The sequence below is a fragment of the Bufo bufo genome, chromosome 4 (assembly GCF_905171765.1).
Source record: "Bufo bufo chromosome 4, aBufBuf1.1, whole genome shotgun sequence".
Lineage (NCBI taxonomy): Eukaryota > Metazoa > Chordata > Amphibia > Anura > Bufonidae > Bufo > Bufo bufo.
Window position 1 is genome coordinate 374501663 of NC_053392.1, and position 26194 is coordinate 374527856.

The 26194-nt window shown below is 46.4% G+C and overlaps 1 protein-coding gene across 2 annotated transcripts in view; it reads right to left on the minus strand.

Annotated features, from left to right (window-relative positions):
* Positions 1-26194, minus strand: part of VNN1 (vanin 1) — a 125101-nt gene that overhangs the window by 20544 nt on the left and 78363 nt on the right. For both annotated transcript variants that reach the window (XM_040429154.1, XM_040429155.1), the window contains exons 3-5: positions 15788-15918; positions 11469-11661; positions 248-539 (exon numbers count right to left, since the gene is read on the minus strand). In XM_040429154.1, coding sequence (XP_040285088.1) covers positions 248-539; positions 11469-11661; positions 15788-15918 — 616 coding nt within the window. The remainder of the gene's footprint in view (positions 1-247; positions 540-11468; positions 11662-15787; positions 15919-26194) is intronic.

The window sequence follows — 26194 nt, forward strand, 5'->3', positions numbered from 1 at the left end:
TCATTTCAAATCCATTGTGGTGGTGTATAGAGACAAAAATGTTAGAACTGTGTCAATGTCCCAATATTTATGGACCTGACTGTATATATTTAATCCTTATTTGCTTTACCAAATAGATGTATGGGTGAATAAAGGACACATTTCTTTCACCATACAAAGGTGCCGTGGAAGTCTTCTTCATACGGTATATATTTAAATTAAATATAATCACTGGATTATATATGAAATAGCTTGCATTTGGACTTACCTGTCATCCTTTGCACTGTATTATGAGTGTTTGCAGAGAGCAAATTTACACCCATTCCCATGGCCCATGCCGAATGGAATTCTATAGCAGTTAGATGAGGTAGAAGGTTCATCCATGCAGTAGGGAAAAGAACAGTGTCCACATTGTGCTCTACTACCAACGCAGCAGCTGGATTGTAAAAAAGTATATCAAAGCAGATAAAAATTCCAAATTTTCCAAATGGGGTGTCAAAGGTCACAATCTCCTGCTCTTTAGGTTGATTAAACTGGACCTCTCCAAGAAACAGGTTATACTGCAAGATAAATGTAGGATTAGATGGACAATACGATATTGGACATGCACACATACATCCTATTTTAACCTCATGATCTGCCTTAGGCCTCATGCACACGAACGTTTTTTTTCACGGTCCGCAAAAACAGGGTCCGTAGGTCCGTGATCCGTGACCGTTTTTTCGTCCGTGGGTCTTCCTTGATTTTTGGCGGATCCACGGACATGAAAAAAATGTCATTTTGGTGTCCGCCTGGCCGTGCGGAGCCAAACGGATCCGTCCTGAATTACAATGCAAGTCAATGGGGACGGATCCGTTTGACGTTGACACAATATGGTGCCATTTCAAACGGATCCGTCCCCATTGACTTTCAATGTAAAGTCCGGAGTCCCTTTTATACCATCAGATCGGAGTTTTCTCCAATCCGATGGTATATTTTAACTTGAAGCGTCCCCATCACCATGGGAACGCCTCTATGTTAGAATATACTGTCGGATATGAGTTAGATCGTGAAACCTCATTTCCGACAGTATATTCTAACACAGAGGCGTTCCCATGGTGATGGGGACGCTTCTAGTTAGAATATACTACAAACTGTGTACATGACTGCCCCCTGCTGCCTAGCAGCATCCGATCTCTTACAGGGGGCCGTGATCAGCACAATTAACCCCTCAGGTACCGCACCTGAAGGGGTTAATTGTACTATCATATCCCCCTGTAAGAGATCAGGGCTGCCAGGCAGCAGGGGGCAGACCCCCCCCCCCCCCTCCCCAGTTTGAATATCATTGGGGGCCAGTGCGGCCCCCCCCCCCCTTCCTCCATTGTAATAATTCGTTGGTGGCACAGTGTGCGCCCCCCCCCCCCCTTCCTCCCTCTATTGTAATAAATCGTTGGTGGCAATCATTGGCCCCCCTCCCTCTATAGCATTAACAACATTGGTGGCCAGTGTGCGGCCTCCCATCTTGCGCCCCCCCCCCCCCCCCCGATCATTGGTGGCAGCGGGTTACTAGCAATAGTACAAGATTCATACTTACCTGGGAGCTGTGATGTTCGTGTCCGGCCGGAGCTCCTCCTACTGGTAAGTGACGGTTCATTTAGCAATGCGCCGCACAGACCTGTCACTGTCACTTACCAGTAGGTGGAGCTCCCGGCCGGACACGAACATCGCAGCAGCAGGTAAGTATTAATCTTCTACTATTGTACTATTGCTAAGTAACCATGGCAACGAGGACTGTAGTAGCGTCCTGGTTGCCATGGTTACCGATCGGAGCCCCAGCGATTAAACTGGGACTCCGATCGGAACTCCGCTGCCACCAATGAGGATGGGGGGCAGGGGGGGGGGGGGAGATGGGAGGCTGCACACTGGCCACCAACGTTGTTAATGCTATAGAGGGGGGGGGGCAATGGGGGGCGCACACTGTGCCACCAACGATTTATTACAATAGAGGGAGGAAGGGGGGGGGGGCGCACACTGTGCCACCAACGAATTATTACAATAGAGGGAGGGAGGGGGCGCACACTGTGCCACCAACGAATTATTACAATAGAGGGAGGGGGGGGGGGGGGGGGCCGCACTGGCCACCAATGATATTCAAACTGGGGAGGGGGGGAGGGTCTGCCCCCTGCTGCCTGGCAGCCCTGATCTCTTACAGGGGGATATGATAGTACAATTAACCCTTTCAGGTGCCGCACCTGAAGGGGTTAATTGTGCTGATCACGGCCCCCTGTAAGAGATCGGGTGCTGCCAGGCAGCAGGGGGCAGTCTTGTACACAGTTTGTAGTGTATTCTAACTAGAAGCGTCCCCATCACCATGGGAACGCTTCTGTGTTAGAATATACTGTCGGTTCTGAGTTTTCAGGAAGTGAAAACTCAGCTTTGAAAAAGCTTTATGCAGACGGATCTTCGGATCCGTCTGTATAAAAACTAAACTACGGCCACGGATCACGGACACGGATGCCAATCTTGTGTGCATCCGTGTTCTTTCACGGACCCATTGACTTGAATGGGTCCGTGAACCGTTGGCCGTGAAAAAAATAGGACAGGTCATATTTTTTTCACGGCCAGGAAACACGGATCACGGATGCGGCTGCAAAACGGTGCATTTTCCGATTTTTCCACGGACCCATTGAAAGTCAATGGGTCCGCGAAAAAAAACGGAAAACGGCACAACGGCCACGGGTGCACACAACGGTCGTGTGCATGAGGCCTTAATTCCACAGGTGAACCTGTTGCTTCATACTAGAAACATATTAAATCCTCCAACTTTAGATTCATCTTGATCACATTTAGACCTGGCATAAATAATAACTGGGCCATGAATATACTAGATTGGATATGCTAGAATGATGTGACACACTCATTGACAAAAAATAACACACCAAGGAAGAGTTGTTGGAATCAAATGAAAGTTTGTATGTGTGAATGTAATCTAGATATATGTAAGTGATTATAATATTAGAGTGAAAAGATAAGTTTATTGGGGAAAACTGCACAATTGAAAGGAGGCTCTAGCACCCTCTTAGGCCGCTTCTAGCCTGGATACAAGATGAGATATGGTTGGGCATGGAGACATACAGGTTCTGTATGGTATTCTGATGCACATTTGCCTACAGATGTTGCAGTTGGACATGTAGATCCTGCACACTCATAGGTTGCTGAAGCTGGTGCCCCAGCTGGTCCTATGGATGCAATAAATCTGATGACCAGGAAGGCCAAGGAGGTGCTATAATCTAGAGGAGACCTACCTGGGAAAGCCTTGCTTTGTGTGGGCAAGCATTATCCTACTGAAAAATGCTAGTTAAAAGCCCTGCCATGAAAGGCAACACATGTGGACACAGGATGTCCGCAACATATCAGTGAGCTGTTAGTGTCCCTCGTATAATTACTAGGTTGTGCCAGAGTGTCACTCCACAGCAAAGGCAGGATTTAAGTGCTAACCATGAGGCCTCCATACATGAACCTGACTGTCATTGTATCCCAAACAGAACCTGGATTCATAGCAAAAGACAATATGGTTTCAGTCCATAGCACTCAAGGTTTCTAGTTCACCATGGCAAAAGAAGGAGACAGTGGCTGGCTGTCAAAGGCAAGACATGTAGTAGGCACCATGATACCAAATTTCCTTCTGAAAGTGCCTGGATATTGACTGGGCAGAGACAGGGGTGTGTAATGAAGGTTCCACCTGTGTCTGGATGGTGGACAATGGAACTGTGGGAGCTGCTTATGCTTGTTGGCAGATAAAACAATCCTCTCTACTAGTGATTTGTATGGGCCATCCGGAGCCTGTTCTCCATGTGTGCATGCCCTCATGCAACCAGTGCACCCAACATATTCTAATAGCTAAGTCAGAACGTTCTTAATGGTGGGCAATTTGTCAAAACAACCAAGATGCTTCCCTCAGTCCTCTATATACCTGCTCTATATACCTGCAGTATCGCCGCAGAACCGCACACAACTGCCGCACAATACAAATGCACTATAATATACTTTCTAACATAGAAAGTATATTATAACATTGTACAAGGAAGGCAATCCATTAGAATATACATAAAGATAAAACGTAACCTTTAATAATGTAACTATGAGGGTCCATTCACACGTCCGTAAGTGTTTTGCGGATCCGCAAAACATGGACACCGGCAATGTGCATTCCGCAATTTGCGGACCGCACATCTCCGGCACTATAATAGAAAATGCCTAATCTTGTCTGCAATTGCGGACAAGAATAGAACATGTTCTATTTTTTTGACGAAATGGAAGCACGGATGCGGAAGTGCGGATCCGCAAATGCGGATGCGGATCTGCAAATGCGGATGAGGACAGAACATTCCGGCCCCATTGAAAATGAATGGGTCCGCACCCGTTCCGCAAAATTGCGGAACGGATGCGGACCCGTGAATGGAAAAGATATCCCTCAAAGTGAAAATAAATTAAATTATTTTTAAATTATAAGTTAAGCAAAAAGCATAGATGTGGTAGGCAATAACAAGTGCTCGGCGGCACTAAATCAGTTGGTCGGCGGCACCAAATCAGAAACCATATGTCCTACCACAATCCGTGGGGTTCCAGTGCACATCCATGAATCCCGGAGGAAAAGCAAAAACCATCTATCCCTGGGCTAGATGATGATGTGGTATTGAAGGACAGGGTGGGCAAAGAACTGTCCCTGATATTGCCCTACATGGGGGTGCTATTCTGGCCCTTATAGCCTAACCACAGACCACCCGCCCTGATAAGAACGACCCCCGTACGGAACCATACCCTATATAAAAATGGCCCTAGTAAACCCCTAGCCCCTAGGCCCCTGACTTCCAGGTGATCACTATATAGATCTATGTGTTTTTGACTCATTATTAAAGTATAAGTATATCGCACCCCTCTGTGTTTCACACCTACCGATAGCACACATATACCAGTTCTTAAAATGACTTTTGTGGCCCTATTAGCTAGCGTTTGGTGTCCCTAACAGCCTGTCCCTGCTCCACACAGCAACCTCTCCCTACACTGGCAAAACACTGAATGTAAAATGGCGGCCAGATCAGGTTTATTTATAAGGTATGTCCATGTGCTGAAATGTCTCAATTGGCTGTCCTGTACCACTTTATGGATGTGTCATGGGTCAAAGTTCTTCACAATGTAAAAGAATATGGCGGGCGCGAATATCTCCATATGTTCGCATGTTCGGTGAATCGCGAACACGCAAAGTTCGCCGCAATACGACCGCCGGGCGAACCGCAAGGCCATCTCTAGGCCCGAGTATGCGACACACATCTCTGATGAGATGAGACCTCAAAACAATACATGCTCCCTGCTGAGGTGGGCTGGTGCATGATGAAATCATTCACAGCTTTACGCTGCTCATACAGATGTTCCAGCATATGCAAGGTGAAAAATTGCAGATCAAGCTGTGTAATGGCATATCATTCTGTCAAGTCCAGGAGGGAGTCCTTTGCCACATACTGTTTCAGCCACGGTACTTTTTCAAAAAGTGTTGCACCACTAAATTTATCATATGCACCATGAAGGGATCATGTGTTATTTCCGCCAAATGCAGCACAGCAATGGTGTTGCTGACCATCTTGTCCAGGTGGAGTTGGTGGGGAGACAGCCAGCAGGATGTTGTCTGAAGCACTTTAGCAACTGATACGCTGTGTTACTAATCTTGCCTTATCTTGGCTAATCTTGCATAGGCTCATCAGCTCTAAAACAGCATGGCAACATTTTACTTTAGACAGATAATAGAAAGGAGGTTGAGTGGAAGTAACACTCTGCCCTGCTTCTGTTGGGGATGGGAGAATTTCCACTGAGGACAACATGGAGGTGGTGGATAAGTACCTGCTATGGGAACCAGCCCAACACAAACATGGAGGTGTTGATAGGACCTGGCCTTGTTGATGTGATGCACAGGTGCCACTGCTGCAAAGACATTGACCCAGTGGACCTTCAAAGATAGGTACTGTCCCTACCCAAAAAAAAAGCTGCTCCAAGTGCCTACAGTGGCATACATCTTGCCACACAGTAACAATTGCAAGGAGCGGCCTACATTCTCTGCCACGTAACAGTACAAGGCAGGGATTTTTTTTTTTTTTTAAATCATGGAGGCTAGGTATCTTCTAGCAAGGATGAGTGCATGCCATCAGTTCCCTAAAGGCAGCAGAATCTACTCAGTGGTACAGCAGCAATTGCACTGCCAGCAACTTGGGAGTTAAGCTTGCACACAATCAGATTACGGGGCATGTAGAGTTGTTTCATGGCCACACATTCTGTTAATAATGGCTGGCGATGGAGCGGAGGAGGAGAAGAAAGAGAGAAACAGTAACTAATGATGATGATGTCAAGGACACTATACTGCATGTGGATGCGGCCTGGCTGTCACAAAAGAGACAGAGAGAAGGAGGATAATCTTGTTCTGATTGCTGGTGGCCAGTTCTACTTTCTCACTGCAGTAGAGCCATGGTGACTATGTTTGTGCTTGAATGACCATTATTTTCAACCTGCAGATCTTGCACAAAGCAGTGCTTTTGTTTATTGGTACTGTGAAAAAAAAACCTGCCAGACGTGAGATACTAATGCAGAGCCAAGCTGGGCTTAAGCATGGCATGTTTTGAGTTTGCACCCACAGCATCACCAGATCCTGAGCTGACCTTAATAGAATAACATATTTCCCAGGCAGTTTTTTTAGAGGTTTTTGTCGTATATTGCCTCTGCTCTTTACTGCTGCTGCAGCCACCACCCTCCTCCTCTGATGTCACCTTCGGTCCTTCTCCACAGCACCCCAATCCACTCCAAGGTCTTGTCCAACACAGAATCATAATTATAGTCTGTACTCTCCCCACCAATATTATTAGACTGCGATAAGTCTACTTGGGTTCCTTGGCCCCTCTTCCAATTCCCTGATCTGTATTTGCCATGAGTGCCCTGTTAATTCTACTGCCCCTACTGCCACCACCATCAAAAGCGAGACTACTAGAGCAACCCACATTCTGAATCTTGGATGATGAGGCATGGGTCTTTTGTTTTCCACTCTTTCGTTTACTGGGCATTTTATTAGGCCTATAAATGAAAGTCACAAGTTTGGTACACAGGTTATTAAATGGTAGCAAATTAAAAAGTGTTTTTGTCTGTAATTTATAGCCATTCTACAAACACACTGCACACTGTTATTGAAAATTAATGGTATATCAAGGAAATACAAAATATTGAATGAAACTGGTATATTAATGCAGTATAATGTGTTAATTAAAACTATATGGTATATTGAGGTACTACAATGCGTTGATTGAAACTGGTATATTGATGGAATATAATGTGTTAAATAAAACTGCATGTTATTTCCAGCACATAACTTTGTCCCTCACCAGCAGGACCTGGGTCTACCACCTAGTTCCCCAAAACATAGATCATAATTGATACCATACATCTGGTCAGAGTTCCTGGCTCCCACAGGCCTTGGCATAGCCTGCTTCTTCCCTAGACTGGGAGGCCTGTTGGAAGAGCTTAGCACATATTTACCTGAGCTCTTCAGCTGGCTGCTAATTAAGTCTTATTAACAGCCCAGTTGCTTGATAACCAGAATTTTCCAAGACCTTTCCTTCTCTCCCAGCTTTCCCTGGTTAAGACACACCATTTATATGACATGAATACGTATGTCTCTCTGGCAGCTCCACTGCCACACCCCTCTTCTACAAACACACTGGTATTGACACAGTGAAATGCACTGTGCTTAATTAGACACGGTAGCAAAATTGAAACTTTTTTAGGGGAAAAAAGTGAGCAATTGTGCAGTGTTTGCAGCAGAATGTACGCTATTGATGCAGATGGTGGAGGTGTTGGCAATATGAACTGTAGAAACTTAAGGTTTTTACAAAGGAAAAGGCTGGTTGGCTGTTCACTTACAGAAAAAAAAATTAGGATGTTGCAGGATTTTGTTGGTAGCAGAGTTTGCAGTGCGACATAAACTTTTCACTTGCCAGCAGTTGTATGAAAACAGTATATAACACACACAGTGACCAGTGCCTCCCTTCCTAAGTTTTCCATGATAAAAACGTGACTTTTTTACCTACTGATTAAATGTTTCTAATTAAATACACTGAGAAAAAATATAAAAGCAGCACTTTCGGTTTTGCTCCCAATTTGCATGAGCTAAACTCAAAGATCTGAAACATTTTCTACATTCACAAAAGACCCATTACTCTCAAATATTGTTCACAAATCTGTCTAAATCTGTGTTAGTGAGCATTTATCCTTTGCCAAGATAATCCATCCCACCTCACAGGTGTGGCATATCAAGGTGCTGATTAGACAGCATGAATATTGCACAGGTGTGCCTTAGGCCCCTTTCACACGGGCGAGTATTCCGCGCGGATGCGATGCGTGAGGTGAACACATTGCACCCGCACTGAATACCGACCCATTCATTTCTATGGGGCTGTTCACATGAGCGGTGATTTTCACGCATCACTTGTGCGTTGCGTGAAAATCACAGCATGCTCTATATTCTGCGTTTTTCACGCAACGCAGGCCCCATAGAAGTGAATGGGGTTGCGTGAAAATCACAAGCATCCGCAAACAAGTGCGGATGCGGTGCGATTTTCACGCACGGTTGCTGGGAGACGATCGGGATGGAGACCCAATCAATATTATTTTACCTTATAACATGGTTATAAGGGGAAATAATAGCATTCTGAATACAGAATGCATAGTAAAACAGCGCTGGAGGGGTTAAAAAAAAATTACAAAAATTTAACTCACCTTAGTCCACCTGATCGCGTAGCCCGTCATCTCCTTCTGTCTCCTTTGTTGAACAGGACCTGTGGTGAGCATTAATTACAGGAACAGGACCTTTGATGACGTAACTCTGGTCATCACATGGTACATAACATGATCTTTTACCATGGTGATGGATCATGTGATGACCGGAGTGACGTCATCAAAGGTCCTGTTCCTGTAATTAATGCTCATCACAGGTCCTGTTCAACAAAGGAGACAGAAGGAGATGCCGGGCTACGCGATCAAGTGGACTAAGGTGAGTTAAATTATTATTATTTATTTTTAACCCCTCCAGCGCTGTTTTACTATGCATTCTGTATTCAGAATGCTATTATTTTCCCTTATAACCATGTTATAAGGGAAAATAATACAATCTACAGAACACCGATCCCAAGCCCGAACTTTTGTGAAGAAGTTCGGGTTTGGGTACCAAACATGCGCAATTTCTCTCACGCGAGTGCAAAACGCATTACAATGTTTTGCACTCGTGCGGAAAAATCGCGGGTGTGCCCGCAGTGCACCCGCACATTTTCCCGCAACGCCTGTGTGAAAGAGACCTTAGACTGCCCACAATAAAAGACCACTCTGAAATGTGCACAGTTTTGCCTTACTGTATCTGGTTTAGCCACCATTTGCCTCACGCAGTGCGACACATCTCCATCGCATAGAGTTGATCAGGTTGTTGATTGTGGCCTGTGGAATGTTGGTCCACTCCTCTTCAATAGCTGTGTGAAGTTGCAGAATATTGGCAGGAACTGGAACACGCTGTTGTATACGCCAATCCAGAGCATCCCAAACATGCTCAATGGGTGACATGTCCGGTGAGTATGCTGGCCATGCAAGAACTGGGATATTTTCAGCTTCCAGTATTTGTGTACAGATCCTTGCAATATGGGGCCTTGCATTATCATGCTGCAACATGAGGTTAAGGTCATGGATGAATGGCACAACAATGGACCTCAGGATTTCGTCACAGTATCTCTGTGCATTCAAAATGCCATCAATAAAATAAACCTGTGTTCATTGTCTATAACATACGCCTGCCCATACCATAATCCCACCGCCACCATGGGCCACTCGATCCACAACGTTGACGCCAGCAAACCGCTTATCCACACGACCCCACACACGCTGTCTGCCATCTGACCTGAACAGTGAAAACTGGGACTCATCTGTGAACAGAACTCCTCTTTAACGTGCCAGACGCCATTGAATGTGAGCCTTTGCCCACTCAGGTCGGTTACGACAATGAACTGAAGTCAGGTCCAGACCCCGATGAGGACGATGAGCATGCAGATGAGCTTCCCTGAGACGTTTTCTGACAGTTTGTGCAGAAATTCTTTGGTTATGCAAACCGATTGTTGCTGCAGCTGTCCGGGTGGCTGGTCTCAGACGATCATGGAGATGAACATGCTGGATGTGAAGGTCCTGGGCTGGTGTGGTTACTCGAGGTCTGCGGTTGTGAGGCCGGTTGGATGCACTGCCAAAATTTTCTAAAAACTCTAAAACGCCTTTGGAGCCGGCTTATGGTAGAGAAATGAACATTCATTTCACGGGCAACAGCTCTGGTAGACATTCCTGCAGTCAGCATGCCAATTGCACGCTCCCTCAAACGTTGTGACATCTGTGGCATTGTGCTGTGTGATCAAACTGCACATTTCAGAGTGGTCTTTTATTGTGGGCAGTCTAAGGCACACCTGTGCAATATTCATGCTGTCTAATAAGCACCTTGATATGCCACACCTGTGAGGTGGGATGGATTATTTTGGCAAAGGAGAAGTGCTCACTAACTCAGATTTAGACAGATTTGTGAACAATATTTGAAAGTAATGGGTCTTTTGTGTAAGTAGAAAATGTTTCAGATCTTTGAGTTCAGCTCATGCAAAATGCGAGCAAAACCGAAAGTGTTGCGTTTATATTTTTGCTCAGTATATGTCTATACTGGCAGACAAATGCTCTCAGATTGCAAGCTAGCCTCAAAATGGCATCTCTGGCTTCTGTCACTGAAGTACTTTCCAAAATCCTGCCAAATGATTGGGTAACAGGTGGCCATCCTCTGAGCCAATCAACACAACTCCTTCTCTCTAAGGCTAAGTTCACACGGGCCGCAATACACGGCCACAGTTCCGTGTGAATTCCGCATCACGGATGCGGACCCATTCACTTCAATGGGTCTGCAAAACCAGAATCGCGGAACGGCCGCACAGGACGGGACCCCTCGGAAGCACTACGGAGTGCCTCCGTGGGGTTACGTCCCGTACTTCCGTTCCGCTAAAAGATAGAACAAGTCCTATCTTTTAGCGGAACGGCCGGATCGCGGACCCATTAAAGTGAAAGGGTCCGCGATCCGATGCGGCTGACCTACGGCCGGCGATCGTGCATTGCGGCCCGCTATTTGCAGGCCGCAGCACAGGCACGGGTCACACACGTTCGTGTGAACTTGGCCTAAGGGTCATGTGGTCCTCTATCTTCATCTTTCCTGCCCAGTTTCCCATTTGTCCATAGTGAATCACCAAAACTTGTTTTACAGCAGAACCTTTGTGAGATTTGTAACTAATTGGATTTGTTTAGAATGGGTACGCTAATCTCTAGATCAGATCAAACTTTGAAAAACTCTAAATGTTGATAAAATGCTAATATGACACATTAATCTAAATTTGAAACAAATCGTGTAGACATACCTTGTGATAACGTGCTACTAACTTTCCATTACAGTCATACACTACAGCAGTGTTATAGTTATATTGGCCATCATCTGGGCATCCAACATCAGATATGTTACATAATTTTCTATCACCAATATTGGCAACTACATAAATGGAATTATTTTTTGCCATACAACTCAGTCTTGTCTGAACTGGAGCTCGACCAAACCTGCAAAAAGAAGAAATGCCAAAGGGCAGTGCATTGTTAATGCTGTGACCCTTACAATTAGGTTATCAGTCTAGAGACTGTTTAAGGCACCTAGCCAGTGTGAGTTTAAGGGTTTTTGTGAGTTCAAAGGCATTCTAATATAATAAAGGGAATCCTTTACTGAACTGAATGGGATCCTAATAATAATAAGAGGCATAATGGGGTCTAATGAGGCATAAGGGCTGATATGGGGCTAATCAGAGGCGTGGGGGCTGATATGGGAGTGATGAGAGGCATAATGAGGGCTAATGAGAGGAATAATGGGGGCTAATGAGGCATAAGGGCATATCATGGGGGCAATAAGGCATAAGGGCTGATATGGGAGCTAATGAGACGCTTCCGGGCTGATATGGGAGTGATGCAGTGGCGTATCCAAGCTATGGCAGCCATGGCTAGTGCCATAGGCGCCAAGCGGGGGGGGGCGACCAGGGCCGATCCTACACGGGGTGCAGTGGGTGCCCGGGCCCCGCACCCCAGCGCTGCGGCCCTGGTGACAAGTGGGGGCGGCCGCGGCCGGCGGCAGGGCAGAGCAGGAGATGAGCGCCTCCATTGCGGAAGCGCTCATCTCCATAGTCATCTGTATTGCCGTCCTCAGGACGGCAATACAGATGCCTGTCTGTGCTGCGGCAGAGGAGGGAGAGGTGTGTCCCCTCCTGTTCCTCTGATAGGCTGCCGGCTTAGTGCTGGCAGCCTATCAGAGGCCGGTGATGGCGCGATGACGTCATCGCGTCGCCTGAGCCGTATAGCGAGGGACACACAGACGGAAGAGGTGGCCTGCATCGCATCGCATTGCTGGAGGTAAGTATAAGTGTATTATTTTTTTTTATTTTTTTATATAGGTACAATACTGGGCTGGCACATGATAAGGGGGGCTACTGGGCTGGCACATAAGGGGGGCTACTGGGCTGGCACATAAGGGGGGACTACTGGGCTGGGCTGGCACATGATAAGGGGGGCTACTGGGCTGGCACATGATAAGGGGGGACTACTGGGCTGGCACATGATAAGGGGGGACTACTGGGCTGGCACATGATAAGGGGGGACTACTGGGCTGGCACATGATAAGGGGGGACTACTGGGCTGGCACATGATAAGGGGGGACTACTGGGCTGGCACATGATAAGGGGGGACTACTGGGCTGGCACATGATAAGGGGGGCTACTGGCACATGATATGGGGGGCTACTGGCACATGATATGGGGGCACTCTGGCTACTGGCACATGATATGGGGGCACTCTGGCTACTGACACATGATATGGGGGGGCTCTGGCTACTGGCACATGATATGGGGGGGCTCTGGCTACTGGCACATGATGGTGGGGGGGGGGGCTCTGGCTACTGGCACATGATATGGGGGGGCTCTGGCTACTGGCACATGATATGGGGGGCTACTGGCACATGATAAGGGGGGCTACTGGCACATGATAAGGGGGGCTACTGGCACATGATAAGGGGGCTACTGGCACATGATAAGGGGGGCTACTGGCACATGATAAGGAGGGCTACTGGCACATAGGGGGGCTACTGGCACATAAGGGGGGCTACTGGCACATGATATGGGGGGGCTCTGGCTACTGGCACATGATATGGGGGCACTCTGGCTACTGACACATGATATGGGGGGGCTCTGGCTACTGACACATGATATGGGGGGGCTCTGGCTACTGGCACATGATGGTGGGGGGGGGGGCTCTGGCTACTGGCACATGATATGGGGGGGGGGGCTCTGGCTACTGGCACATGATATGGGGGGCTACTGGCACATGATAAGGGGGGCTACTGGCACATGATAAGGGGGGCTACTGGCACATGATAAGGGGGCTACTGGCACATGATAAGGGGGGCTACTGGCACATGATAAGGAGGGCTACTGGCACATAGGGGGGCTACTGGCACATAAGGGGGGCTACTGGCACATGATATGGGGGGGCTCTGGCTACTGGCATATGATATGGGGGGCTCTGGCTACTGGCACATGATGGTGGGGGGGCTCTTATTTCTGGCACATGATTGGGGGCACTCTGGCTACTGGCACATGATATGGGGGGCTCTGGCTACTGACACATGATATGGGGGGGCTCTGGCTACTGACATGATATGGGGGGGCTCTGGCTACTGGCACATGATGGTGGGGGGGCTCTTATTACTGGCACATGATTGGGGGCATCTATGGGGGCACATCTTACTGCAGATTATTGGGGGGCACTATAGGGGCATCTACTGAGGCTAAAAAAGAAGATATTTTATATGGGGGCTCTGTATAGGGGCATTTTATACTGGGACACATTATGGTGGGTACTATGGGGAAGGGGGGGGCACTATGGGGGTCATCTACGGGGGCACTGAGAAGGGGTATTTTATATTGGCACATTATGGGAACATTAGCTCAACTGGGGGCATTACAAATGTTTTGCATATTATAAGGAGAATTATTACTACTGGGGGGGCATTATGGTGGGCTTTATTACTCCCCCATGGTATGACCCCCTAGTAGCAGCACCAGCCTCTCCCTGCTCTGCTATCCCTCTGCCCTTTCTCCAAATCCTTATTATGAAATCTTTGTCATTAGGTTAAAGCACAACATCAGCTCCGCCGAGCCCCCGGCCAAAGTGTTGAAGTGGCGTCCGAGATCCCCAAGGGCCAAGTCAAGTAACTAAGTTTTTATGGGGGTTCTACAAAAGAGCTATCGTGTTTTTTTTTTTGTTAAGGTTATCTGAAAGATGGGTTTAAAATATTTTGACAGGGGCGCAGTTTCAGTGCTTGCCATAGGCGCCATTTTCACTAGATACGCCTCTGGAGTGATGAGAGGCATAATGAGGGCTAATAAGAGGCATAATAACAGTGTCATCCACAGATGCCCCCATAACAGTGTGTCTTCCACAGATCCACCATAACAGTGCGCCTGCGCACTGACGAGAGACAGAAAGAAGGGGAAAGAATCCGCGGAAGCAAGCAGAGGACGGCACAGCAGACGACTGACTAGCTTCTTTTGTAAGTAAATAGTTTTATTATAAATGTATCCCTGCAGAACGCAATTCTCTCGTATTTTGTAATCTTATTTATATATACTTATTTTGTTTTTGCCCCCCCAATTTTGACTGTGGTATCTTTGTGCCCCCCCTATATATTGTTCCTAGAGTAGCCACTGTTGGTTCTCAACAACCACTTAGGGTCCATTCGCACGTCCTCAAAATGGGTCCGCATCCGTTCCATAATTTTGCGGAACGGGCGCAGACCTATTCATTTTCAATGGGGGCGGAATGTGCTGTCGGCATCCGCATTTGCGGATGGCCCAAATAGCTGGAACCTTTCCTGATAGGAATTCTATTGAATAAATCCAAACATTTCCATAATCCATTAATACTAAACAGAGGAGAAGGGGAATCACAGTCACAGAAAAGACTCACAAATAGGAAAAGGAATCTTTGTAGTGTATATTAAAAATTTATTGTTTTAGTATTTTATGGCGATACAAACCAGGTTAAAGGGGTTGTCCGGGTTCAGAGCTGAACCCAGACATACCCTTATTTTCACCCAGGCAGCCCCCCTGAGCCTAGCATCGAAGCATCTCATGCTCCGATGCACTTCCTTGCCCTGCGCTAGATCGCGCAGGGCACGGGTTCTCTTGTTTTCAATAACACACTGCCGGGCGGAAACTTCCGCCCGGCAGTGTGTTCGGTGACGTCACTGGCTCTGATGGGCGGGCTTTAGCGCTGCCCTAGCCGTTTTACTGGCTAGAGCAGCGCTAAATCCCGCCCATCGGGGACGGTGACATCACCGGGGTTCCTGGCAGCCCCCGGATCTCCAAATAATGCCTTTGCCCTGCGCGATTTAGCGCAGGGCAAAGGAGAGTATCAGAGCATGAACTTCTCCAATGTTCAAGTCAGGGGGGCTGCCGGGGGGAAAATGGAGGGATGCCCGGGTTCAGCTCTGAACCCGGACAACCCCTTTAACAAAGACATAAAATCTCTAAATATTTTACAATTTCTTGAAGACTATTCCTAAAATATTGTACTTTTTGATTTTTGATTTTTAAAAAATACATTTATGAAAATGTATTTTAGGCAGACCATTGTATTTGTGTACCTTTCAGGGTCAGAGCATGGTATCCAGTTAACATTGGGGTTAGGAATATCTTCCAGGAATGGATTTATTGTTTCTCTTGTAAATCTCCAACCATAAATACCGTCTTCTGGTGTAACAATCAAATGAGCTCCCTAGGAAAAAAAAAAAAAAAACTTTCAGTGTAAAATGCTTATGTGAATGCAGAGCATGCAAAGCAAACAAAACAAATTTTTAAAAATAAATAAAAGGGGCAATACAAAACATATCTTTTTAGTCCGAGGCTGAGACTAACAGCTACAGCTTTTCATTGTGTCCCTCGCAACTTGGAGAAGGGTAGAATCAGTGACCTGTGACTGCACAGCAAGCTGTAAGATGGTGGACAATGATCATGTCCTATCAGTGAAAGAAGAAGAAGGAAGAGATCTCCAGCATAAACAGCTTAATTTGATCTAAATGCACTGTGAAGCAAGCAGCGTTTTTGTGTGCGTCATGTGAAACTGAACATGCCGGATCCACAACCAAAAACCATGTAAGTCAATGGTGCCAGATCAGTTTTTTTTTTCTTTTTGGACATGGCGCCCATTGACTTACAATGGTTTTACAATGTTACAATGTTCATTTTCGATATAATACAATGAGATCCATTCTGAACAGATGCAGCCAGTTGTATTATTCAAACAGATGCGTTTTGCTGTGGTTTTGAGATCCCATGGCGGATCTGAAAGCCGGACAGCAAAAACGCATATGTGAATGTAGCCTAATCCTCATTCTCATCTGCTATACACCCATGTCACATCTGACACAGAAATCCAAATGTAAGCCTCAGATTTCTAATGTGGATCTTGACAGATTTGGAGTTTTTGTAATCCCATTTATATGCAAAAATGTAGGCAGATTTTTGTGCGCACCATGCACCACATTTAGCATCCTTCCTGATCCATTGTGATAAATCTGCTGCGTGTCTTGACAGTTTCATTTTGCTTCACCCACAGACTTTGTCAATCTACCCGTTATTACCACAAATTCTGCATGGAAAAAAGGATTAACCCCCATTGAAAGATAAAGCCATAAAACGCATCTCCAAATTAATTAGCAAAAAACACAAAAGTCAGCAAAAATAAAACCCAGTTTCATTTAGGTTGGTTTCAACATTTAGGATTTTTGATGGATTTTCAGAAGCCAAATGCCTTATTCACAGTCAGGCCTCATGCACACGGCCGCTGCGCGTCCGTTCAGTGCATTGGGGTCTCAATTTGCAGTCCCCAATGCACAGACAACATCCTTGTGGCTGCCGCAGATGGATCTGTCCGCATCACAAAAAAAAAGAACTAGTTAAATTTTTTTGCAGTGGGGAGGCATGGAGAGAAACCCCACTGAACCACTCTGTGCCTCCGTTCTGTACAGTGCAGTTTCTAGGTAAAATTTCTCTCAGGGCGAGTGTCAAAAAAACTCCCCCCCCCCCCCCTCAAAACTGCTCGATGAAATAAGTGTCTCCCCATTGTAAAAAATGTGGAACCACATTGCACGGACGGTCACAGTGACCCACAGACTCAGGCTCTCACTCACAGCAGGCTTCTTTCTCAGCACTGCTCCAGGCGGGCAGTAACAGGCAGGCAGTGCGGGCGGCGGTGCTCACCTCACTACTGTACGTCACGCGGCGCGTGACGTACAGTGAGTGAGCGCCGCCGCCCGCACTGCCTGCCTGTGGGGGGACATTATTTTTAATAAGGATCACTATGGACATTATTTAGAATTGAGGCTGCTGTGGGTGTCATTATAACTGTATAATGTCTGATAGGCCTAGTCCTGAGTTATATTACCCTGCCCTGTATAATAATGTACCCTGATACCCCTTAGTTATATTACTCCAGCGGGGTAATATAACTAAGGGGTATCAGGGATGGGTACATTATTATACAGGTAATATAACTCAGCTCAGGACTAGGCCTATCAGACATAGTTATAATGAGTAATGACACCCACAGCAGCCTCCATTCTAAATAATGTCCATAGTGATCCTTATTAAACTTAATGTGTTCCACAGTGACAGTGGCCCCCATTTTCATGTCTCCCACAGTGCCCCCCCCCATTGTAATTAATGCCCCCCCCATTGTAATTAATGCCCCCCCATTGTAATTAATGCCCCCCCATTGTAATTAATGCCCCCCCCCATTGTAATTAATGCCCCCCCCCCCATTGTAATTAATGCCCCCCCGACCATCACTCACCTCACAGCAGGCATCAGCACTGCTCAGGGGGTCAGGGCGGGCGGTAACAGGCAGGCAGTGCGGCGCTCACTCACTCACTGTACGTCACGCGCCTGCGCCGCCTAGTGGGAGGAGCAGGCGCGTGACGTCAGTAAGTGCCGCCCGCACTGTCTGAAGAGTGAGAGGACTAGTCGGCACTCGGGCGCAGGTCAGGCGAGATGTCAGAGGGAGGGAGCCAGGGCGCACGGCAGAGAAACGACAAGAGGGCGCCCCTGCTGGCGCCCCCTTCTGACAGCGCCCCGGGCGGACGCCCGTCCCGCCCGCCCCTAGAAACGGCCCTGGTTCTGTACCACACCTTCCGGATTGCATACTGCATCCGCGATGCAGTATGCATACGGCCGGGGCCCATACATTGCGGACCCGCTGTTTGCGGGCATGACTGGGCAACGGCCATGTGCATGAAGCCTCACAGTCACTGATTTCCATCAATGATTTTGAGCCAAAACTAGGTGCGGCTCTAAACACGGAACAGGAGCAGATCTTTTCCTTACACCTTCTGTGTAGGCTCCAGTCCTGGTTTTGGTTCACAATCACTGATGGAAATGACTGACCAAAATACTGACGTGTGAATGAGGCATAAGGCTAAAGCCAGGAATGGATATAGAAGGACGACAATTAGGGCTCGTTCACACGAACGTTTTTTGCGTTCCGTGTACGGGCCGTTTTTTGCTTTCCATATACGGAACCATTCATTTCAATGGGTCAGCAAAAAAAAAATGGAATGTATTCCGTATGCATTTCGTTTCCGTATTTCTGTTCCGTTGAAAGATAGAACATGTCCTATTATTGCCCGCAAATCACGTTCCGTGGCTCCATTCAAGTCAATGGGTCCGCAAAAAAAATGGAACACATACGGAATGTACTCCGTATGTCTTCCATATCCGTTCAATTTTTGCGGAACCATCTATTGAAAATGTTATGGCCAGCCCAATTTTTTCTATGTAATTACTGTATACTGTATATGCCATACGGAAAAACGGAACAGAACCGGATACACTACTAAAAAAAAAAAAAAAGGAAAAACAGATCCGGGAAAAACATCTCGCAAAACACTCAAAAAGACATACGGTCGTGTGAACGAGCCCTTTGGCTATGTTCACACTGCAGATTTTACCAATGTCAAAATCTACCATGGACTCTATGGTAGAAAGCCGCTGGATTTGAATTTGAATGCAGAAGAGCCACAAGTAGTTTTAGCCACTCATTTAGATTCTCATTGTGGTTTCCAATGGTGTCCATGTATTGACATCCACCAGGAATTTTGGAGAGGAATCTGCTCTAAAATCCGTGGAAAAAATATCACCTATACATAGCCTAAGGCTTCTTTCACACGAGCGTGACGGATTGGCTCCGGATGCGTTCAGGGTGCATTCAGTGAAACTCGCACCATTTTGCAAGCAAGTTCAGTCAGTTTTGTCTGCGATTGCGTTCAGTTTTTTCCACGCAGGTGCAATGCCTTCTGATACGTTTTTCACGCGCATGACAAAAACTGAAGGTTTACAAACATCTCTTAGCAACCATCAGTGAAAAACGCATTGCATCCGCACTTGCTTGCGGATGCAATGTGTTTTTCACTGAAGCCCCATTCACTTCTATGGGGCCAGGGCTGTGTGAAAAAAGCAGACTATAGAACATGCTGCGTTTTTCACGCAACGCAGAACTGATGCGGGAAAAAAAAACGCTCATGTACACAGACCCATTGAAATGAATGGGTCAGGATTCAGTGTGGGTGCTATGTGTTAACGTCACACATTGCACCCGCACGGAAAACTCGCTCGCTTTGTTAGCAGTAGGTGGTGTTTTTGTCTTTCTGCCTTCTTTTCAAAAATGCAGCACACTGTAACTCTTGGCATGTTTTCAGGCATTTTGATGACACTTTCTCGATAGGTGGAAAAAGTCATGAAGAAAAAGTTATAGGTAAGATACACCATTTGTAAAAACCGTCACAAAAACATGCCAAAATCAAAGGAGGCAGAAATGATTGCATTTTTTACTGTTAATAAAATGCCAGTGTAATACCCCAGACCTGGGGGTACTACTTTTGTGTTCTTTATTTGCTGAATTCTTAAATATTTTATATACAATTCAATGTAATGTCACAGGCACGGTCATCTTATCTAGCAGGCGGAGGTATTGGTTGTCAGTAGTGTTGAGCAAACTTCTGTTTTAAGTTCGGCGTCTAAAGTTCGGCTTCCGGTTAGCGAAGAATCCCGATATGGATTCCGAATTCCGTTGTGGTCCGTGGTAGCGGAATCAATAATGGCCAATTATTGATTCCGCTACCACGGACCACAACGGAATTCGGAATCCATATCGGGATTCTCCGCTAACCGGAAGCCGAATTTTAGACGCCGAACTTAAAACAGAAGTTCGCTCAACACTAGTTGTCAGTGGTTGGCTGTAACAGGGCTTAACTACCCTGTTCCACTCCTCCTGATTAAGTAGGCTGGTCTGACTTCCTGCCAGGAGGGGGAAGTCTAGAGTAGTTCAGGAATCTATTGTCAGAGAGGACCAGAGAGGTCCTGTCCAGATAGTGGGGGAGTGAGAAAGCAGCTCATAGAGTGTCCACTCCCAATAACCGTTATTGCTTTCCCTCTAAGTAAAGTTCAAGACCCAAATTATCCCTCCCCTGCCATAGAGTTGGGAAGTAGCTCTTACAGCACCCATTTTCAAGAACTGAAGGAAGGACTCATGTGAAGCTTTGAGATCCCATACAGCAAAGTGAACTGTGACATCGCTTCTACAGAAACTGCTTTGAGGTGAGGGACTAAAGACACCCTCATCACCAAACAACCACTAGGTCAGCAATAGTGTTGATCACGAATATTCGAATCGCGAATATCGGCACTTCGAGAATTTGTGAATATGTAGAATATAGTGATATATATTCGTAATTTCGAACATTCTAGATTTTTTTTCATCAGTAACCTCGCTTCTTGCTTGTGGGCCAATGAGAAGGCTGCAATGTATTTATCTGAGCTTAGCAACATCCCTAGCAACCAATAGGAAAGTTGCCTACCCCTTACTATATAAGAACCTCCCCAGCAGCCATTTTCTACAGTTTTTTTAAGTTCTGAGAGAGACAGCAGTGTCATTGCTGTGCTCTGTGCTTTCCACTCATTACATTAGATAGATAGTTAGATAGCTCATATATATATAATACAGATAGTTAGTGAGGGATAGTCAGTGTAGGTTATATCCTGATATAGTGTAGCTGTTGCAGTGCAGTGTGTTAGGTAGTGTGATAGGTTCTGCTGTCCACAAATGCATGCAGAACTGCAAAAATTTGAAGTTTCACGTACTGTACCAAAATATTTGCATCGTTAGTGCCGATTTGCGCAATCACAAATATATTGGAGCACTCTAACTGCATATAAAGCCATTTTTAATGTTCTGCCGTGCCAACCATTTTCTCCAGTCTCAGGAAACTTCTAGCAGCTTGGAAAATTTAGCAAAAGTGACCCACGCCTGTATTTCACATGCATTACACGAATATTACATTGCAGATTTTCGCAATCAAGAAAATAATCTCGAATTCGCAATTATATGACGAATATTTGCCCAAATATTCGTGAAATATCAGGAATTCGAATATAGCCCCTGCCGCTCATCACTAGCCAGCAATAGTGATGGACGAACATTGGCCGGGACGGTTCGCAAACGCGATCGCGTGAACGTGATCAAATGTTCACGAACCGCAAGTTCGTGGTGGGCCCCATTCATTTTAATGGCAGACGAACCTGAAAAACCTACAACTCATATTTGCAGCCACAAAATACTTAGTAGAAGAGCACAAATAGTCCCACAACATGGACAGTGACATACTAGACGGGGATCAATGACAAAAATTCCAAAAATATGTATCTTAATCAGGGGATATTTTTATGCGTCTTAAAGGGAAATTCTCTGAAATGTGCCCTATTGGAGCCTAGAAAAATTTTACTTTAGGACAAGGGAGTACGGGCCTTATAAATTAGGCATTCACCTGACATAAAAGAAATTCTGATTATGTTGCTCGAGGTACATTATGTTCTGATTATGTGGCTAGAGGTATGTTACACGGTCAATGGATATCAATTTTACTGCAGGCCAGTACAAATACAGGTCAAATACATATGTTTAAAAGAACTAAAAATATAAAATTGGATTAAAAACATGGCTAACGAAATCCCCCCTCTTGAAATAAAAACTAATGATAATAGTTGAAATTTGATAACTTGTGGTCGTCACTGGTGTTGAATTCCTCCGAGGCCCCAACAATTATTCATTCACCGTACAGAAAAGAACAAGTATGTGGCTGGAGGTAGATTACACGGTCATTGGATATCAATTTTACAGCAGCAAAACTGCAAACAAATGCTGCACTACCCAAATGCAGAAAGTATGTTATTGGTATAGAACACCCCTGCCTCAATCACTTTGGGGGGGCAACTGATATATCACACCAGTAGAAATTATTTGTTCCAATCGCGTTTGTCACTCTGTGTAGCTGCGGTAACGCAGCAAAACCGCAAACAAATGCTGCACTACCCAAATGCACTATATAGAAAGTATATCATTGGTATATAATACCCCTGCCTCAAACACTTTTTTGGGGGGCAACTGGTATATCGCACCAGTTGAAATTATTTGTTCCAACAGCGTTTGTCACTCTGTGTAGCTGCAGTAACGCAGCAGAACCGCAAACAAATGCTGCAATACCTAAATGCACTATAATATACTTTCTAGGGTTGTCCCGATACCGATACTAGTATCGGTATCGGGACCGATTCCGAGTTTTCTCGGCGGTACTCAGCCGCCGATACCCCGCCCCGATACATAAATAGAATACTATGGGCGTAACTATGGGCGGGGCCCGGTGCAGTCACTGTACTCTTACACCGGGCCCCGCCGCTCACCGAAGTATTTATAAACGTGAATCCTTATCCTGTTGTTAAGTTGAACTAACGCTGCCCTCTCCCATGTTCCCCTGTATCCCCACAGCACTTACTTAAGCTTCCATAGCAGGCAGAGCAGACGGCAGCAGTAACGTCACTCACTGACGTAGAGCGCCTGCTCCGCCCACTTTATGAGTGAAGCAGGCGGAGCAGACGCGCGACGTCAGTGAGTGACGTTACTGGTGCCGTCCGCTCTGCCTGCTATGGAAGCTTAAGTAAGTGCTGTGGAGATACAGGGGGATACAGGGGAACATGGGAGAGGGCAGCGTTAGTTCAACTTAACAACAGGATAAGGATTCACGTTTATAAATACTTCGGTGAGCGGCGGGGCCCGGTGTATTGGGGGACACTGTTATGAGGGGGATCTGTGGATGACATATAGCAGTGTCATCCACAGATCCTCCCCATAACAGTTCCATCCACAGATCCCCTATAACAGCACCATCCACAGATCCCCCACCAAATAACAATGCCATCCTCAGATCCCCCCACCCCATAACAATGCCATCCACAGATATCCCACCCCATAGCAGTACCATCCACAGATCCCCATAACAGTGCCATCCACAGATCCCCCATAACAGTGCCATCCACAGATCCCCCATAACAGTGCCATCCACAGATCCCCATAACAGTGCCATCCACAGATCCCCCATAACAGCACCATCCACAGATCCCCATAACAGTGCCATCCACAGATCCCCCATAACAGTGCCATCCACAGATCCCCCATAACAGTGCCATCCACAGATCCCCATAACAGTGCCATCCACAGATCCCCATAACAGTGCCATCCACAGATCCCCCATAACAGCACCATCCACAGATCCCCATAACAGCGCCATCCACAGATCCCCCATAACAGTGCCATCCACAGATCCCCCATAACAGTGCCATCCACAGATCCCCCATAACAGTGCCATCCACAGATCCCCCATAACAGTGCCATCCACAGATCCCCATAACAGTGCCATCCACAGATCCCCCATAACAGTGCCATCCACAGGTCCCCCATAACAGTGCCATCCACAGATCCCCCACATGACAGTGCGTCATCCACAGATCCACAGATCCCCCAAAACGGTCACATGACATTTAAAAAAAGTATCGGTATTCGGTATCGGTGACTACTTGAAAAAAAGTATCGGTACTTGTACTCGGTCCTAAAAAAGTGGTATCGGGACAACCCTAATACTTTCTATGTTAGAAAGTATATTATAAGTATATTACACCCCTCAGTAAGTCACACCTATCGATAGCACACCTATACCGGTCCTTAAAAGGACTTTTGTGGCCCTATTAGCTAGCGTTTGGTGTCCCTAACAGCCTGTCCCTGCTCCACACAGCAACCTCTCCCTACACTGGCAAAAGACTGAATATAAAATGGCGGCCAGACCAGGTTTATTTATAAGGTAGGGGGTGTCCATGTGCTGAAACATCTCAATTGGCTGTACTGTAGCACCTGATGGATCTGTCATGGGTCAAAGTTCTTCACAATGTAAAAGAATATGGCGCCGGCGGACATCGCCATATGTTCGCCAGTTCGGCAATACGCAAACGAGCAGCATTCTAATCAGCAACATAGAAGTGAAGAACTACATCCATTCAATCTGTCACCATACCTCTTCAGCTGGTGCCAGAGAAGAATTGCACTAAAGTCTTCTGCTACAGTAAGTATTTTAAGTTCTACATTGCACTTAGTAAAAAGGATTTTGCTACATTCAACACTGGCCTCATTCTTCAGTGCTACAACTTTCACTGCAAAGGACCCCATGGAGCGACGGCCTGAGTTAGAACACTGTGACACTACAACAGGGCCACTACCACTGCTGCACCAGTGCCAAATTCATGTGTGAAAACACCCTTGTAAGGCTCTATTCACACGTCCGTGATGTGTTGCGGACCCGCAAATTGCGGGTCCGCAACACACCAGCCCGTCACCCCCATTGAAATGCCTATTCTTGTCCGCAAGCTGCGGACAAGAATAGGACATGCTCTATCTTTTTGCGGAGCTGCGTACCCAAAATCGGGGGCGCGCTCCGCAATTGCGGCTGCAGACAGCACACTGTGTGCTGTCCGCATCCATTCCGTCCCCATAGAGAATGAATGGGTCCGCACACTTTCCGCAAAATTGCGCAAAGGATGCGGACCCATTTTGCGGACGTGTGAATGGAGCCTTAGGCTAAATGCACAAGAACGTATGTGGTTTGCAGTCCGCAAATTGCGGATCCCCCCAAAAAAACTGGTGATGTCCGTATGGCATCTTTTTTTTTTGCAGAACCATTGTAATAATGCCTATCCTTGTCCGCAAAACGGACAAGAATAGGACATGCTCTATTTTTTTGCGGGGCTACAGAATGGACATACGGATGCGGATAGTACACTTTTTTTTTTTTGCGGACCCATTGAAATGAATGGGTCCGCATCCTATCCGCAAAAAAAATAAAACGGAACGGACACGGAAACAAAATACGTTTGTGTGCATGTAGCCTAAAGGACGGACTGAGGGGATGATTTATCAAAACTAGTGTAAAGGAAAACTGGCTTAATGGCCATAGCAAACTATCAGATTCCACCTTTCATTTTCCAATGATTCTCTGAAAAAATGAAATATGAAAGATGGTTGCCATGGGCAACTAAGGTTACCTTCACACTAGCGTTTTTGCTGGATCCGGCAGGGTCCAGCAAAAACGCTTCCGTTACTGAATATACAACCATCTGCATCTGTTATGAACAGATCCGGTTGTATTATCCTTAACATATTTTTAACATAGCCAAAACGGATCCGTCATTAACTCCATTGAAAGACAATGGGGGACAGATCCATTTTTTATTGTGGCAGATTGTGCCAGAGAAAACGGATACATCCCCATTGACTTGCATTGGGGTCATGACGGATCTGTTTTGCTCCGCATCCCCAGGACGGAAAGCAAAAAAGTGTGCGCCCCGTGGCCGTGCTGCTGGCCGCAATGCACGAACACCGACTGTGGGGCAGCATTCACTTTAAAGAGTCCACGATCCGCCCGTTTTGCGATCCGCCCGTTCCGCAAAAAGATAGGACATGTTCTATCTTTTTGCAGAACGGAAGTACGGGACGAAACCCCACGGGGTTCTGTTCTGTGCTTCCGTTCTGCACCATTCCGCATCTTCGGATTTGCGGACCAATTGAAGTGAATGGGTCCGCATCCGTGATGCGAAATGCACACCGAACGGTGCCTGTGTAT